Source organism: Pecten maximus, chromosome 5 (assembly GCF_902652985.1).
Source record: "Pecten maximus chromosome 5, xPecMax1.1, whole genome shotgun sequence".
NCBI classification, from domain to species: Eukaryota; Metazoa; Mollusca; class Bivalvia; order Pectinida; family Pectinidae; genus Pecten; species Pecten maximus.
In genome coordinates, this window is record NC_047019.1 from 41119512 (window position 1) to 41139288 (window position 19777).

Below are 19777 nucleotides of genomic sequence, written 5' to 3' on the forward strand. Positions count from 1 at the left end.
TATAAAGTTACTTAGGAATAACTTGTATGGATGTTATAACACATAGTGATATAAAGTTACTTAGGAATAACTTGTGTGGATGTTATAACATATAGTGATATAAAGTTACTTAGTAATAACTTGTGTGGATGTTATAACATATAGTGATATAAAGTTACTTAGGAATAACTTGTATGGATGTTATAACACATAGTGATATAAAGTTACTTAGTAATAACTTGTGTCTGGATGTAATAACACATAGTGATATAAAGTTACTTAGTAATAACATGTGTCTGGATGTAATAACACATAGTGATATAAAGTTACTTAGTAATAACATGTGTCTGGATGTAATAACACATAGTGATATAAAGTTACTTAGTAATAACTTGTGTCTGGATGTTATAACACATAGTGATATAAAGTTACTTAGTAATAACTTGTGTCTGGATGTTATAACACATAGTGATATAAAGTTACTTAGTAATAACTTGTGTCTGGATGTTATAACACATAGTGATATAAAGTTACTTAGGAATAACTTGTCTGGATGTTATAACACATAGTGATATAAAGTTACTTAGTAATAACATGTGTCTGGATGTAATAACACATAGTGATATAAAGTTACTTAGGAATAACATGTGTCTGGATGTTATAACTCATAGTGATATAAAGTTACTTAGGAATAACATGTGTCTGGATGTTATAACACTTAGTGATATAAAGTTACTTAGGAATAACTTGTGTCTGGATGTTATAACACTTAGTGATATAAAGTTACTTAGGAATAACTTGTGTCTGGATGTTATAACACTTAGTGATATAAAGTTACTTAGGAATAACTTGTGTCTGGATGTTATAACACTTAGTGATATAAAGTTACTTAGGAATAACTTGTATGGATGTTATAACACATAGTGATATAAAGTTACTTAGGAATAACTTGTGTCTGGATGTTATAACACATAGTGATATAAAGTTACTTAGGAATAACTTGTGTCTAGATGTTATAACACATAGTAATATAAAGTTACTTAGGAATAACATGTGTCTAGATGTTATAACACATAGTGATATAAAGTTACTTAGTAATAACTTGTGTCTGGATGTTATAACACATAGTGATATAAAGTTACTTAGGAATAACTTGTGTCTGGATGTTATAACACATAGTGATATAAAGTTACTTAGGAATAACTTGTGTCTGGATGTTATAACACATAGTGATATAAAGTTACTTAGGAATAACTTGTGTCTGGATGTTATAACATATAGTGATATAAAGTTACTTAGTAATAAATATAACTTGTGTCTGGATGTTATAACACATAGTGATATAAAGTTACTTGGTAATAACTTGTCTGGATGTAATAACACATAGTGATATAAAGTTACTTAGTAATAACTTGTGTCTGGATGTTATAACACATAGTGATATAAAGTTACTTAGGAATAACTTGTCTGGATGTTATAACTCTTAGTGATATAAAGTTACTTAGTAATAACTTGTGTCTGGATGTTATAACACATAGTGATATAAAGTTACTTAGGAATAACTTGTGTCTAGATGTTATAACACATAGTAATATAAAGTTACTTAGGAATAACTTGTGTCTAGATGTTATAACACATAGTGATATAAAGTTACTTAGGAATAACTTGTGTCTAGATGTTATAACACATAGTGATATAAAGTTGCTTAGGAATAACTTGTGTCTGGATGTTATAACACATAGTGATATAAAGTTACTTAGGAATAACTTGTGTCTAGATGTTATAACACATAGTAATATAAAGTTACTTAGGAATAACTTGTGTCTGGATGTAATAACACATAGTGATATAAAGTTACTTAGGAATAACTTGTGTCTGGATGTTATAACACATAGTGATATAAAGTTACTTAGGAATAACTTGTGTCTAGATGTTATAACACATAGTAATATAAAGTTACTTAGGAATAACTTGTGTCTGGATGTAATAACACATAGTGATATAAAGTTACTTAGGAATAACTTGTGTCTGGATGTAATAACACATAGTGATATAAAGTTACTTAGGAATAACTTGTGTCTGGATGTTATAACACATAGTGATATAAAGTTACTTAGGAATAACTTGTGTCTGGATGTTATAACACATAGTGATATAAAGTTACTTAGGAATAACTTGTGTCTGGATGTTATAACACATGGTGATATAAAGTTACTTAGGAATAACTTGTGTCTAGATGTTATAACACATAGTAATATAAAGTTACTTAGGAATAACTTGTGTCTGGATGTAATAACACATAGTGATATAAAGTTACTTAGGAATAACTTGTGTCTGGATGTTATAACACATAGTGATATAAAGTTACTTAGGAATAACTTGTGTCTAGATGTTATAACACATAGTAATATAAAGTTACTTAGGAATAACTTGTGTCTGGATGTAATAACACATAGTGATATAAAGTTACTTAGGAATAACTTGTCTAGATGTTATAACACATAGTGATATAAAGTTACTTAGTAATAAATATAACTTGTGTCTAGATGTTATAACACATAGTAATATAAAGTTACTTAGGAATAACTTGTGTCTAGATGTTATAACACATAGTGATATAAAGTTACTTAGGAATAACTTGTCTGGATGTTATAACACATAGTGATATAAAGTTACTTAGGAATAACTTGTGTCTAGATGTTATAACACATAGTGATATAAAGTTACTTAGGAATAACTTGTGTCTAGATGTTATAACACATAGTGATATAAAGTTACTTAGGAATAACTTGTGTCTAGATGTTATAACACATAGTAATATAAAGTTACTTAGGAATAACTTGTGTCTAGATGTTATAACACATAGTGATATAAAGTTACTTAGGAATAACTTGTGTCTAGATGTTATAACACATAGTGATATAAAGTTACTTAGGAATAACTTGTGTCTAGATGTTATAACACATAGTAATATAAAGTTACTTAGGAATAACTTGTGTCTAGATGTTATAACACATAGTGATATAAAGTTACTTAGGAATAACTTGTCTGGATGTAATAACACATAGTAATATAAAGTTACTTAGGAATAACATGTGTCTGGATGTTATAACTCATAGTGATATAAAGTTACTTAGTAATAACTTGTGTCTGGATGTAATAACACATAGTGATATAAAGTTACTTAGTAATAACATGTGTCTGGATGTTATAACACATAGTGATATAAAGTTACTTAGTAATAACATGTGTCTGGATGTTATAACACATAGTGATATAAAGTTACTTAGTAATAACTTGTCTAGATGTAATAACACATAGTGATATAAAGTTACTTAGTTAGAACTTGTGTCTGGATGTTATAACACATAGTGATATGTTTCATAACTTGTTCTTGGATATGCATCCTTTTTCATTTTTTGTAATGTCAACTTCAAGTTTTTGTGATAAAATAAGGTTAATACTTAATAAATGTTCACTGTGATTTATACGTGGATACACTAGATCGTACAGTATCATGAATAGAAATGGATACACATAAAAACAAATCAAATGAAGACGAGAAGAACATTTATGAACTTTAATAGATGAGTAAATGGCATCCAAGTAAATATTAAGTAAATATTCAGTAAAGATAACTGCTTAATAAATATGTCACGACCACAAGTATACAATCAACGAACCCATTCAGATGACAGTGTCAAGGCTATTATACGAGCCACACAGATCTGTTGCCGGGTGTTAAAGTGCAATGTTAGCCAGCTGCTGGAAACCACAGTGAACTAGATTTTCGCCTGAGAAAACGTGTTGTTGCATTCACGGATACGTACATGATATATGAGAGAATCTGAATTATATTCAATATACATTCCATTTTATCAGTGTTCATGATCAATCAAATAGAGATTGCGTAACGCTGTTCATAAAGAGTTTTGAAAATCTCTGAAAATCTCTAGATAATGACGATAATAGTTTGCATATATAACACCGATTAAGCTTGTTTTAAAGTAACCTATTTGGACCTCAAGACATGTGAATTTACTTTACGTTGATTATAAATGTTCATCTAAACGGTCAAGGATGGTGTTAACATAATCATCGCTAAACTGTGTACATATTTTGTGCTATAATCTTCGCTGTGAATAGTTAAGTAAATGCAAATACTTGACCTGGGTTTCAAATATCACATGCTGAATCTTGGGAATAACAGATCCGCACATTTAAATCAACATCCGTTTAGTAAACTATACTGTCAGGGGGAAATAAGAAATATTACTGATCTGACTTTATTTAACTTTTACAAATAAAGACATAGTACCGTGATAATTTACAAACATTTTAAGAGATGGGAATGTATACCAAACTAAAAAGTGTACACACTACGACAGAAATTAGCATGACCCCTCATATCCAATGCTGAATGTTTAGTACATGTATATTGTTGAAAAGTCACTCACACAGATGAACATCATATCTAAATTTGACTGTTAGATCACATGCATGAATATTGTTAAACTGCACCATATTCACTTCATTCTAGGATTCGTCAGTGATACTCTATATACGGCTCTAATAAATCAAAAAGGGGAAATAGCAAATGCAAACCGAGTCTGAACGAATTCTAAAATAGAGAAGTAATTAAAAATTTAATTTAATCAAAGCGGTAAAACATGTCTTTACGTGATATAACTTACAAACTAGACAGCTCTACAATAAATGCATGGCACACGTCACGTGTAAATTTAAAGGTGTGGAGGAACTATATATACTCCGCCCCTCAATATACCTGGTAAATACCGTTGTCATTTTATAATACATGTAAAGCAAGATTAAGTAAGTGCATACACTATAATAACTACGTCATTATCTTTGTCGTTTTTTTAACATAATGTAATGTACATCTTTACATGTGACTTGCGCAAAATAAAACATAGTTTATGTAACTAGTATGTGTTAGGAGTGAGTGACAGGGAGTTATCTCATTAATGTCCTTACCCTATGGTGTTACACAGATTACATTATCAAATAGCTGTGATATCTGATAATGTCAAATACCTGTTGCACACGTCTTGACAAACTAAATATGAATAAAAATTTGAATGACATACTAGATAATTTGTTAAAAAGAAACACACTCATCAATACTTAAATCCTTAGATAGAATGTATACAGAGTTACAATTACAGACGGAATCCAGCATTTTTACTGACTGTGAAGAATTGACATTCGACATCACAATCCTTGAACATTATACAATGTATATCATAGAGGACAACTTGAGGACAGAACTAAAATGTGAGGTGAACTTGAAAAAGTGTTTGTACAAAAGGGAAAAAATAGTGAAAATCACCTTTTAGTGCGTGAATGCAGTAATTTATGTGTATATGTAGCCTTTGTTATCCCGTATGGACCGAAAATCGTTAATCAAGAAATTGTAGTGAATTGAAAAAAACTACACAATGTATATTGCATAATTATACTCTTATTTGGTCTAGTAAATATACTGGATCCTAACAAACAGGTGCTCGCGATCGCTTGATGCGTATTACTAGAAATAATTCGTCATGTATTAGTAACAACAGTACTTACGAGTAAATTGTCGAATTGTCTAGGTAACACCCCTTTATCAAGACATATATGTACGTTGCATAAAACAAAACAAAAAACACATAAGACTTAGTTATGTAGAAAAACGTACTATGATATAGCAATGTACTGTATCAACGAAACAGGTACTTGTAAAACGATCCAAACTTACATGTTTTCAGGGAAATATTTGGGTCTCCATTGGCATATTCCTCCAACATCACCACATATATAATTCCGAACGTATTGATGACTCCGAACACCGTCCCGTTGGTGAGCATGGATGTAAAACACACCACCCATCCCCATCCTCCATCAGGGTGTACGAATTCTCCAACGCTCTGGCTACTCGCCTTCTTCGTAGCATTATTGCCTATCTCCAGACCATTCTCGTGAGCATTCAGAGGCTTTTGGACATCCAAGTGGTCACTCATTGTTAATCAAAACGAAGGCACAGACTGATTTAGTTGATATATACACAGCAAATAAAGGTTACCAGACCAGGCTGGACTGTCACTGTGCCGTTGAACCTTTCTCTAATCTTTCACCCTATAAAGACAAATATACACGTGCATGTGTCGTTAATATGTTATATGTAGACAGAGTGATGATAGGAGAAAAAGCATACATATATAGTACAAAGTGCTGTTTGAACGTTCCTATGCAGACTGTCTATATACTGAATGACAAGTCTGTCATTGAACTTTGTGTCGTTAACTTTGTTAATGTAGGAGTGTGTAGAGTGTGAATGACACTATGACTGATTAGAGACTCAATAAGCTGTCCGATAAAGAGAACGCGGCTGTATTGGTATCAGTAATGAAATATAACATATGGATCAGATCTAATTTTCTACCCGCACCTTTTTAATTGGGAAATTGTGATTGATTTGTATAAGCAGTACTTGCATTGAGGTTTCCACACTAGTGCCTTTATTGGTACAATAATCGAACTTTGCAACTAATATTTTCGGCCAGAAATTACTTTAAATAAAAGCACATCCCATAACATTAAGATCGACTCCAAATAGCCAAAAAGAGACAAAAGTGGTACATGCAACTGGAGGATACATTTAAAGTTTGAACAAGCTATGAAGCAACTGTATGCGTATGTTACAGAAATTCACACTCGTAAGCACGAGAGGTTTGAGAACCTAAAATCTTCATGTTCGCTAGAAATGACATCGAGGTGTCATGATTGTCGTACTGTTCATTTTTACATCTAAATTACCAAGATAATAGGAACTGAGAAAGGAGTGTGCTTTGTATCTATTAGCTTTTCAAAATCCCAAATTCAAGACCGGGATATAGACTAGTAACAAGACCGGGATATAGACTAGTAACAAGACCTGGATATAGACTAGTATCAAGACCGGGATATAGACTAGTAACAAGATCGGGATATAGACTAGTATCAAGACCGGGATATAGACTAGTATCAAGACCTGGATATAGACTAGTATCAAGACCGGGATATAGACTAGTAACAAGACCGGGATATAGACTAGTAACAAGACCGGGATATAGACTAGTAACAAGACCGGGATATAGACTAGTAACAAGACCGGGATATAGACTAGTAACAAGACCGGGATATAGACTAGTATCAAGACCGGGATATAGACTAGTATCAAGACCTGGATATAGACTAGTATCAAGACCGGGATATAGACTAGTATCAAGACCGGGATATAGACTAGTAACAAGACCGGGATATAGACTAGTAACAAGACCGGAATATAGACTAGTAACAAGACCGGGATATAGACTAGTAACAAGACCGGGATATAGACTAGTAACAAGACCTGGATATAGACTAGTATCAAGACCGGGATATAGACTAGTAACAAGACCGGGATATAGACTAGTAACAAGACCGGGATATAGACTAGTATCAAGACCGGGATATAGACTAGTATCAAGACCTGGATATAGACTAGTATCAAGACCGGGATATAGACTAGTAACAAGACCGGGATAAAGACTAGTAACAAGACCGGGATATAGACTAGTAACAAGACCGGGATATAGACTAGTAACAAGACCGGGATATAGACTAGTAACAAGACCGGGATATAGACTAGTATCAAGACCGGGATATAGACTAGTATCAAGACCTGGATATAGACTAGTATCAAGACCGGGATATAGACTAGTAACAAGACCGGGATAAAGACTAGTAACAAGACCGGGATATAGACTAGTAACAAGACCGGGATATAGACTAGTAACAAGACCGGAATATAGACTAGTAACAAGACCGGGATATAGACTAGTAACAAGACCGGGATATAGACTAGTAACAAGACCGGGATATAGACTAGTAACAAGACCGGGATATAGACTAGTAATTAAGTTCATGCGATTTTAAGGAGATATACACTTAAAATCCCTACCTTTATGGAATTGTACAAAAGACGGGTATCATATTAAGGATGACTATTTCTACCACTGCATAATATTACCGCATTCGTCGTGAATTTTAACGTCATCTCTCCCTTTAAATTACATTATGTGAACTACCCACATAAAACCAATTTGCCTCGTTTCATACAATGATGATTTAATAAGGCATTTCAAAAACTTCTGCATGGCATACATTTCAGTCGTGAAAGCTGTTTTCACAGTCTGTACAGAAAACATATACATGAGTCTAACTAATCTCTTACCGTTAAATACCAGAAATGTAGATGAACTAATATGTCCCTCTAGATCTCCGTCAATTTAAAACTACGTGTCTAACTCTATCTTCACTTATTAATTAGATACATGTATATTGGCCATTTACCTTTGCCCGACTTGGATGCTAGGCATCACGTACATGGATCTATCAGAAGACGTATAAGTAAACATAAAAGGTCAAGGTCACCTGATTGTCCTTTGGTACCTGTCGTGTTATAAGTAAATGTACCTCTGGAGTTATAATAGAAGTGCAATACTCTTCAGAAGTTTCCTTGCGTTTTCCAGGAAATGAAAAAACCCAATTTACAATCGAATTAATAAGACTGATTTCAAAGGTCAACATGGCATTTTCATTGGACAACTTTTTATTAAATGGGTGTGTAGACTGTCAGTACATATATGGCTGATCAAAAAGTAAACTTACTCTGAATACGATATTTTGCAATGTGTCTTTATTTACTACAAAGCAGAGCACTTTTTCTTTCCGAAGGAAAATTATTTTTGGTGAGAAAATTTTTGAACGCTCCCCCAAAACAACTACATTGGAGGCTTTTCATGTCTGTGAAGATTATGTTTGGTCATCAATTATAAAGACACTTATCAACAAAAAAAATGTTTAAATGGAGAGTTTGGAAGAGGAAAGAATAACGTTTTAATATGATTTAAACAAATATTTGTGTACATGTTCGACATATATACGCATGCTTGCATTATGAACAAATGGACATATTTCACTAAGCCTGATGCTTACTTTACAAGTCAGTTATAAGTTTCATTGGCCTCAATTCAAAATATTTATGCTTCAAACATTTTAATGAAGGCCAATAACTCTATTGTAAACAGGGGGTTGTGACCTTCGAACCGATTACACTGCATATCACTTTAGTGTAACTGATGTACACACCAAGTTTCATGGTCCTTGGTGCTAATTAACTGGTCAAGGTTATGCTCAAGACAAGATTTTTAAAAGAGAGGGCAGAAACTCTGTAAATAAGGAGTACTTAAAATAATACACTGCACATTGCTTTAATGTTGGATAACTCTGGAATCTGAAACTCCTTATGTCTCTCCTATTATCTGATAATTAGGATTAAGTGGATATATCAAATACACGTATTAGTATATACTAGTAGATACCAGCAGTTATTTTGTTTTGTTTTACAATTCAGATAAAATAACATGAAGGGGAAGGCCCAATGTCCCTACAAGGAATCAGTTCCATAGTTGCCGGAGTGATCCTCGGGAGGATATATTCTAACAGTGCTAATCAGGGAAAGCAGAGTAAATATAAACATAATTGATGAGAAACAACATCACTGAATCTGGTACAAAATGTAATATTTGATTAACACTGCTCATGTATTTCTATTTTTAATTCAGATATTAGTATATAGTTATTAAGTGCTGATTCATTTGATACAAGGAAACTCCACTGTATATAATAGACTAAATAAAACACATGCATCGTTAATATGGGCGACGATCAGATAAATGGAAAAATATAACTAGTGTCACATATATACATTTTGTTTCAATTAATTATGTATTCTTGTTGTGTCTTGTGGTATTATTATATTTCTTTCCGTTTTAGTCAACAATATAATAATAAAAAAATGTGATGCTAATATTTATAAATTGATGAAAGATTTTAAGAAATAACAACAGGAAATGTATCTTAAAATTCCTGGTGTCTCACAATTTGTGCATCTTAATAGTGTGATACATTTTTACACCACTGTGAGTGACAAAATGACAAATTATCAAGTACATTTAAAGCAGGATCATTAGTCATCAGAATTAGACACAAGTAGTAAGCTTACAAATGTATTCATGTTGCCATGGTATGGTCTAGACAAATCTGTACATGAATATATTTCATTAAATCATTAAAATTTGCTTGCATTATGTTAGAATTACAATGAAAAAATAAGGTATTGAAACAATTCTAATATTAATAAATTCAACCTGAACACATTCACTATCAACAAGGTCGTGCAGTTTATTAGTCAACCACATCTATAAACATGTACTACACAAAAAATGATTAATAGGTAATGAATCATCTGAAACATGTGCTCATGATCCCTCACCAACCCTACAATTGTTCAATTAATGCAGCTCAAATCAATAATATTTCTGGGATAAAAAGTTTTAATCAAACATACTGTTATCAAGATATACATGTACCAATTAGAGAACAGTTGAACAGCTGCTTGGATACACTTTTGAATTTATCCTTAATTATGGTAATACCTGCATATAAACAGGTAATTTCTGCATTTTGAACACATTGCATATCATCTATACCTACCAGTTATAACTGCATCATGAATACAGCATCAATCATTCTATACATTATTACAGGTATACATATGTGTACACTTTGAGAGACCTACATTTAACTAGACTATTCATGATCAGTACTAGTCTAGCCATTGAAATGGCTGAACCTAAATTAAAGCTAATTGCAATAGCAGCAACCAAGTGTTTTTTCTGGTTCCATGAAATGTAATACTTAAATGTACTACTCAGTGATTAAAGCCTTTCGATAAAGGTCTATACATAAATCATAAAATGACTGTTTTGATTTTTAATAACAAAACATTAATGCAAAATATACAAGTACCGTATGTACATGTAATGATAACTAGAGACTGATTTGTGGAGCATTTATTAATATTTCATTATATCATTCAAACACTTGTTACTTCACAATCAAAAGTAAACTAATACATTCAAATACATCCAATACACTAATTCTTATGATAATGTGGCATTCAAAGCATGCAAGATATTTCACACTATTGGACAATACCATGCCATATATGGGAAAGTAATTCGTAATTAATCTATTTTCAGAAGAAACCAGTCAATCAGCATCTTTTCTCAGCTTTTTTTGCACTGCCAGTCAATATGTTTTATCAGGAATCGTATCACAATATTTCAGCCAATCAGAAAGTGTGAAAAAATATAAATTTATCATAAGATAAATTAATTATCATATGCACTTATTATCACAAGCACCCCTTCTGGTAGCCCAAGTTTCCTTTGGCCTTCACACCATTGGAGGCCGCGGTGGCCGAGTGGTTAAGGTACCGGTGTACCGACACTTTAACACTAGCCCTCCACCACTGTGTTGCGAGTTCGAAACCTACGTGGGGCAGTTCCCAGGTACTGACCGTAGGCCGGTGGTTTTTCTCCGGATACTCCGGCTTTCCTCCACCTCCAAAACCTGGCACGTCCTTAAATGACACTGGCTGTTAATAGGACGTTAAACAAAAACAAACCAAAACCAAACCAAATCACACCATGTCTATAGTGTAAGGTTCCTCTGACCCAGCTGACACCATGTCTGGTGTAGGGGCCCTACACCAGACATGTGTCAGGGCCTGAGGAAACTCGGGCTTACCCTTCTGGAATTCATTTGTGGTTTTTTGCAGTACTACTGATGACTGAAAATCACTATCCAAACACTAGCTAGTACTAGTGTATCAAAGCATTATCCCATAGTGATTCCATAGTGATTCATATTAAAACAAGAGGCCCAGAGGGCCTGTATCGCTCACCTGGTTTCATGAGATATGAAACAAGAATGATGCTTAAGTATATATATATCATAAGCATTTTATATGGGTACATGTACATTGGTTTTATTTTAATACTTAAAATGCCAAAAAGTGCATCAATCCATGAAATGAAACTGACTTTTGGCGCGACCCCATAGGGATGCTACTACACAAATGTGAGTGATATCCATTGCTTAGTTTCAGAGAAGATCTTGTTTAGACCAATTGACCCCTTTTGACCCTGCGCTCTGCCCCCTGGGGGTCAGCTCCTTCCTTTATACAATTTTGAATCCCTTCCCCAATAGGATGCTACCAGTCAAACCATTGCTAAGTTTCAGAGAATAAGTTGTTTCAATCAATTTAGCCAAATTGACCCCTTTTGGCCCCACCCCTCAGCCCCCTGGCGGCCGTGGTCAACCCCAACATTTGTACAATTTTGAATCCTCACCCCATAACCATGCTACCATACAAATGTGAGTAATATTCATTGCTTAGTTTCAGATAAGAAGTTGTTTAAACAAATTGACCAATTTTGGCCCCGCCCCTCAGGCCCCTTGGGGGTCAGCCCCACCATTTGTACAATTTTGAATTCCCACCCCATAGGGATGCTACCAGGCAAATATGAGCGATAGCCATTGCTTAGTTTCAGAGCAGAAGTCGTTTATATCAATTCTGCAAAACTGACCCCTTTTGGCCCCGCCCCTCAGCCCCCAGGGGGTCGGCCCCATCATTTGTACAATTTCGAATTCCTACCCCAAGGTGATCATGCTACCAGTAAAATATGAGAGATATCCATTGTTTGGTTCCAGAGAAGAAGTCAATTATATGAATATAGCCAGATTGAGCACATTTGGCCCCGCCCCTCAGGCCCCTGGGGGGTCAGTCCCATCATTTGTACAATTTTGAATCCCCACCCCATAGTGATGCTACCAGGCAAATATGAGCGACAGGCATTGCTCAGTTTCAGAGAATAAGTCGTTTATATCAATATAGCCAAATTGACCACATTCGGCCCCACCCCTCAGGCCCCTGGGGGGTCAGCCCCATCATTTGTACAATTTTGAATCCCCACCCCATAATGATGCTACCAGGCAAATATGAGCGATAGCCATTGCTTGGTTTTAGAGAAGAAGTCGTTTATATCAATTTAGCCAGATTGACTACATTTGGCCCCGCCCCTCAGGCCCCTGGGGGGTCAGCCCAATCATTTGTACAAGTTTGAATCCCCACCCCATAATGATGCTACCAGGCAAATATGAGCGATAGCCATAGCTTGGTTTCAGAGAAGTCGTTTATATCAATAGCGCCAAAATGACCCCTTTTGGCCCCGCCCCAGAGGCCCCCAGGGGGTCAGCCCCATCATTTGTACAATTTTGAGTCCCCTACCCATAGGGATGCTTCTGACCAAATTTGTTCAAATTCCAATCAGCGGTTATGAAGAAGAAGTCAAATAAGTCAATTGTTGACGGACGGACGGACGACGGACGCCACGGTATGGCATAAGCTCACCTTGGTCCTTCGGACCAGGTGAGCTAAAAATATACATTTGTATATAAATACCTACAAGTTACCACAGAAAGCTCATGTGACTACCACAACTTTTCATGTTTATGTGAGAAATTGATCCGGATATATTGGTGAATGGAAAGTGTTAATTGGTGAATGGCAATTGCAAGTGTGTTCCATCCCATCTTTGATCAATTGCAACCATCTTTAAATAAAGTCTTAACCATATTCATAAATATTATCAGAGAATTTTAGGGTTTTGAAGGAAGCGTATGGGATAAATTTTCAAGATTGCATGTTTGCCGCATATACAAAGCACATCAACATTATATAGGGTATCTCTTCTATTAGGGACAAGAACTCCTTCCCCTGAATGTTTTCTCAAGAATTATCAGTGACTTTGTGATTTGAATAGTTTCTCAAGAATCATCAAGAATCATCAGTGACTTTGAGATTTGAATAGTTTCTCAAGAATCATCAAGAAACATCAGTGACTTTGAGATTTGAATATTATTCAATCTAAGACAACTTTCGCAATGTAAAATATTATCAACCATTGCTAAAAAATTAAAATAAATTTTGACAATACATGGTTGAATAGGAGACATATATAGGTCCTGTACTTTGTTCCAAATATATTTTCCCAAAAACATATTAGACACTGAAGTTTTATAATTAACCTTTGCTAAAATTGGCATTAGTGAAAACTAACCCTTCAGCAGCCCCTATCTCCATCCCCTTTTTAACTGTCATTATACATTGGAAACATAAAAGCAGCTGAGAATACTACCCATTATAAATGACCATCTTTGAGAGTATAGTTTTGACTCCCCAAAATAACATCCAACTCGCAAGATTGAAGGAACAATACTACTTCATGTTTTGCCCGTTAAGATCTCTCAAGAAATAGTCATTTAACTTCTGATTTTTTTTAAAATCTAGGGTCAGCCAGCTGATGCCCTATGATTGTCATGGATTTAAAGCCTGAAGAGACATCACAGTTTGGGTCATGACATCAGGGTTGTTTCTTCATCCTTGTCTACAAAAAACATATATTGACTTCAAATTAAACAATATATATTGCAAGAAGAGGAAACAATTACATGTTTGCCATAACCATTTGCTTTGAGTTTTTTTTTTTTTATCTCATCTCTAAATGGGGCTTGCATTTTAGTTCTGAGGGTGAACATCAACAAAATTTGATTTTAGAAACACATGTTCTTGAGGAATGCAATCCTTCTGAACTTGATAAGTCTGTGTGGTAATATCCAAAGGGGAACACCCATGGTCTTTAATCATTCCTCTTGACCACCAGATTATTTAGAATTGTATATCCTATCTATGTATATTAGAACAAAGCAGGGCTTATTATCGATATTTACAACGTAAAATATCAAGCAGCCAGTGTACATGTTGAATAGCTAGCTAGCAAGTAACAAGCTATATAATTGTTTCCATGGTCTTCAAACTCATTAATGACGTCATTACATGTCTGCAGAATCTGAGCTGTGATTGTTCTTGTATTGTTGATGAACAGCTTGTTCTGTCATATTTTATATTATTTAACTGCATGGACACTTTTTATCCTGTGTAATTATTTTGATATGCATATGTCTTTCAACATGAAAATAAAAGATTTGAACATTTAAGCGTCCTATATTTTTTTATTCATTGATGTTACATATTTATTAATGTATATCAATATATATATATACATGTATATAAATATGATTACAAGTTGTGACAAGTAATTAAACACACAGCTTCAGAGAATTGCATAATAAACAGCTGGAATAATATGCATATGCACGTTCCAGTGTTTTAAATAACTTGTCACATCTAATCATATGCATAAATTGATATTCAATATGCTGAAAATTATATTGATGAAAATGATAAAAAAAACAATGTTTTAAAGACTTAATTAAATGCAATAAACTGTTATTAAACATAATAACCTTAATCTTGTGGCTATATGTCAAATGGAATCTATTGATAAAAAAGTGTTTGACAATTTGATATGGCCAATCCGACTCAACCCCTAATTTTATTAAATAATTGAAGTTATTTGTAAATTTCATAGTGACAGTAGCCACTGAGATCTATATCACGGACCTTTAACAACAATCATATATACCATTATGTGTTGTATTATGAAAATTTAAAAAAAGAATAAACAATGAATAAAAAAGATCTCTCCACTATAACCTAGAAGATCATGTTTCAGAGAATAATAACTGTGAGATACAAACACTACGGTATCAAATGTATTAATATAATATCTGATTAAAATTTAAAATATTTAGGTTGTTTTTTTTTATATCCACATGTGGCAATGGAGGATTGTTACATCATGTACACATAAACTTAACATGTCTTATATAACTTATATATTAAAAATTAGCCAGAAATTAACACCTTTATAAATTAAGCCTTTCATTATGAGACTAGACATGTTCATGAGCATTTAAACATATATAGATCAGGGACCTGACCTGTTCGAACATTTGATCATTAAATTAAACCATCATTAATAAGCCTTTATGATTCATTAAATATCTAATGATAGATTAGTTAATGAATCATTTAAAATGTGTTGTTGGAAAGGTCATTTAAGGGATCATTAACAAATCAAGTTTTAATGAAGACTTAATGACAGATCAACAATTAAAGCATCATTAACTGTGGGGATTCCCTCTTTCCATAATGCAACCTGCGTAAACATCCTGGAGACAAGTAAACATCCAAGATGGCAAAGATGACAGGATCGAGGAAAAAAATGATACATACATCTTGCAACCATGTCTGAGAATTTTCCTGTAAACCAATGAATGATAATATGTTCGTGTAATGTTTTAATGATACAAGCTTTAATGGACAAAGGAAAATTAGGTTATTTACGCTTTAGTTATTTTACAACAATAACGAATACAGGTATACAAAACATTTTGATTAACAACTCTTGTTGGCCCGGATTGAAGCATGAAGGTGTCTTAATGTGGGAGGAGACCGGAGTATACGGGGAAAAGTATGTGGTCTGGAAGGGCAGGTGGCCCTATTTACCTTTTCAAATCCGATCGGGGAATCAAACCCAGGTTGGTCTAGAAGAAAAACAAGTGTGACATCCACTTTGCCACCCGACCACCCTAGATTACGATTATTCTGTTTAGATATAATTTAATATTCTAATGATTTCCATTTTTAAAAAATAATATTGTCAGCTAGCCTCATTGACAAGAAAATATTTTTAAAAACATCATTTTGTTCAGTGTAACGAGAGATTTAATGTTTGGTCTGTATACCTACATCTTAACATTATATATATTGCCTGAATGTAACGGATGGAATAGTATATCCCTTTGGATTAACAAAAGTCAGCTCGTTCTGAATAGGAGCCTGAATACGAATCTGTGTTCAAGAAAAAAAACCATGGATACTAGCTAGTGGTTGTACCTTCAAAATGCTATAATCTTCATTATCCTGCTAAATGTGAAAACAGAGTGCATGCATGGGAAGATATATTCGAAAAGCGCAGGTCCGAATAAATTCACATAGGCCTAAACATCATCTCTTAATACCACAGGAGCTTTGATGTTCTCCTAATTAGAAGGTACATGTGTGTATATAATCCATAACAAATTCTCCGACATACTAATTAGTATAGATATAGTATATGTACAGATACTATTTTAGTATACAGGGCATTTTATATGGTATTGTATACAGAAAGCCTATAATACAGCGTGAAACGATGCGACATCCAGAGGTGTACGGAATTACCCGAACCAACTCTACTATTCTTATTGATAAAACGTCAAACTCCTCTAGTATATATATATATAGTGTATTTTATATGGGTTACAGGGCCTTTATTTATATATATATATTCTTATTGACAGATCGACAAACTCCTCCAGTATATAGGGTATTTATATATGGGTTACGGGACCTCCATATATACATATAAACATTTTTTTTAACTGATAGATAAACTCCTCTAGTATATATATAGGGTATTTTATATGGTAGGCCTATATTATATACAGAGCCTATATAGCTATATATGATAGAACGTCAAACTCCTATTTGTACTTACCAATGTCAGCTTATTGTGTGTCACCGTATATCAAGTGAAAACAGTTATAAGGACAGAGAGTATATCTTACTCCGACACATTTCTACACTCACAGCTTACGATTGTAAATAGTCGTGTTATTATACAGGCTAAGGTCACACGCAGCGATCAGCTGATCGCTTGTGCATTCACCATCACGGCCCACTTTCAAGATAACTAACGTACAGTGCAGTAAGCCTACAGTACGGTAAATGCAATATTCTTTGGATCTACCTACCTATTTGTGATCGATGTTGTAGAAAACAGATTATTTGAATGGTTAAATAGGAATTCCACAAGCACGCCATGATATATAATCCATGTTGAGATTATCAGATGTTTTGACAGTCTGACAGCGATCTTTGGGAGCTCAGCAGCAGAAGATATTTTGGCTTAGACACTTTTCGGAATGGAAAATGGAGAGGAAAGGAAGCGGAACGCAAATGCTGACAGCAGAGACCTATATTAATTTAATATGTTAATACTAGTAACTTCATCCCTTTGTTCGCTCATTTGAAGTTCAAATGGTGTGAAACTTATAATTTTTTGTATAGGTAAGAGCACACGGGTACTCGAAAGACAGTAGGCCTATAAGTTATAGGGCATAACCCTGACATTTGCTGGTGGACTGGGGAACTGCCACCGTTTTCACCTAGGTAGTTCTACGTCATTCTAGGCCTATTTTCAGTAGGAGTGTATATTTTGTTTCTCAAGTTTCAAGACATTACTCTTTATTTTCGTATATATATAGGAAGTGTCTGTTTCATATGTTAATTACTCAAGAAATATGGCTACAAGCTACAAGACATACAATTAAGCTGTATGAAAAATGAAAATTGATCGTTTTAAGACTTATTCCGGTCACTATAGTACCAGAGTGATTAGACTTGTATGTAATGTCCACTCCTCTACGATACTCTACGATACTCGATACTCTACGATACTCTACGATACACAGCAATACAAGTATTGAAGTGTATGATCGTAGAGGAGCGGAAATTACAAGTCTGATTTTAATCAGATTGTACCAGAGTAATCTTGGAGATGAAACTATTTGAGATAGCTATGTTGTTACGTCAGTAAATGCAGGTTTTTATACGTGCATATTGTTAGAATCGCGAAAAGCTCTGTTTGTTCTTCAATATAATTAAGTTATTCATTTTTGTTGGTGAGTTGTTACATGCGTGCATTTTTGTTTTTGTATGATCGTTGTACATACCTGTTTTCCTCACTCTTCAAAAAAAAAAAAAAATCCCCTTCTGCCATCCCCTACCCTAAACATAATTATTAAACTATTTTTATCTATTTTTTAAAGATTTTTTTTTCATTTTACCTTTTTTAAAGGCAAATATTGAGTGTGTGACACAGGGGCCATGGTCAGTACATAACTTCAGTGTATAATTAACATTAACTCACTATGATTTTTAATGACATTAATTACTGGTTGCTGTTGTTTTCCTTAATCGCTTGTATACGTAATATCCGTGTACATTTACATTATGTACTCGATGCTCCGAAAACATATACACACACACCCTATTTCATGTCTGCGTATTGTAGTTTGGCAGAGGTGAAGCACGACAGAATTTCTTCGGGACGCATTTACATGTAATTATCTTTCCCTTTAAAGTTAAAAGGTACAATTACAAGCTGAAACTTTTCAGGGCAGGTAATAGCATCAAATATTTGACTTTGGGTATTCTTGTTTTAAATCGATCATAATTACACTTTGTCTGCGCTGTAGCATAGGGAGGATTGGCGATTTGCACAAACATGTTTACCTTGTTAGTCAGCTAATCGGCTCAGATTACATGCTTCTTCTCTTCCTGGGCTGTGAACTTGAACTTACGGGATATATAAATTACACGCATGATGTTTCACATCATTTTATATAACCTCGTTTACTGAACACACAGTGTATTTTTTATATAATGCCTAGTGTTTACAATGTAACACATGGGTTGCCTACATGCGATGTATACCCTATACTTTGCACGGGTCTTGGGGGACTCTACCCCGGTACATGTACCTGTACATGTAACATATATGGGTAATATATGGGTAACTATACCACTACTTACATGTAACATATATGGGTAACTATACCACTACTTACATGTAACATATATGGGTAACTATATCTCCTACTTACATGTAACATATGGGTAACTATACACCCTACTTACATGTAACATATGGGTAACTACATTGTATACCCCTACTTACATGTAACATATGGGTAACTACATTGTATACCCCTACTTACATGTAACATATGGGTAACTATATCTCCTACTTACATGTAACATATGGGTAACTACATCCCCTACTTACATGTAACATAT

General features: G+C 33.9%; 1 protein-coding gene across 2 annotated transcripts in view; it reads right to left on the reverse strand.

The window, feature by feature from the left end:
• Positions 1-17882, reverse strand: part of LOC117328049 (monocarboxylate transporter 10-like) — a 33341-nt gene extending 15459 nt beyond the window's left edge. Inside the window, exons 1-2 of one of the 2 annotated variants that reach the window (XM_033885379.1) lie at positions 17671-17882; positions 5738-6114 (exon numbers count right to left, since the gene is read on the reverse strand). In XM_033885379.1, the coding sequence (XP_033741270.1) occupies positions 5738-5999 (262 nt within the window). In that variant the 5' untranslated portion in view covers positions 6000-6114; positions 17671-17882. Of the gene's footprint in view, positions 1-5737; positions 6115-17414; positions 17525-17670 lie in introns of those variants that run through there. The other variant, XM_033885380.1, reaches the window with a different exon arrangement.
• Positions 17883-19777: the final 1895 nt, after the last annotated feature.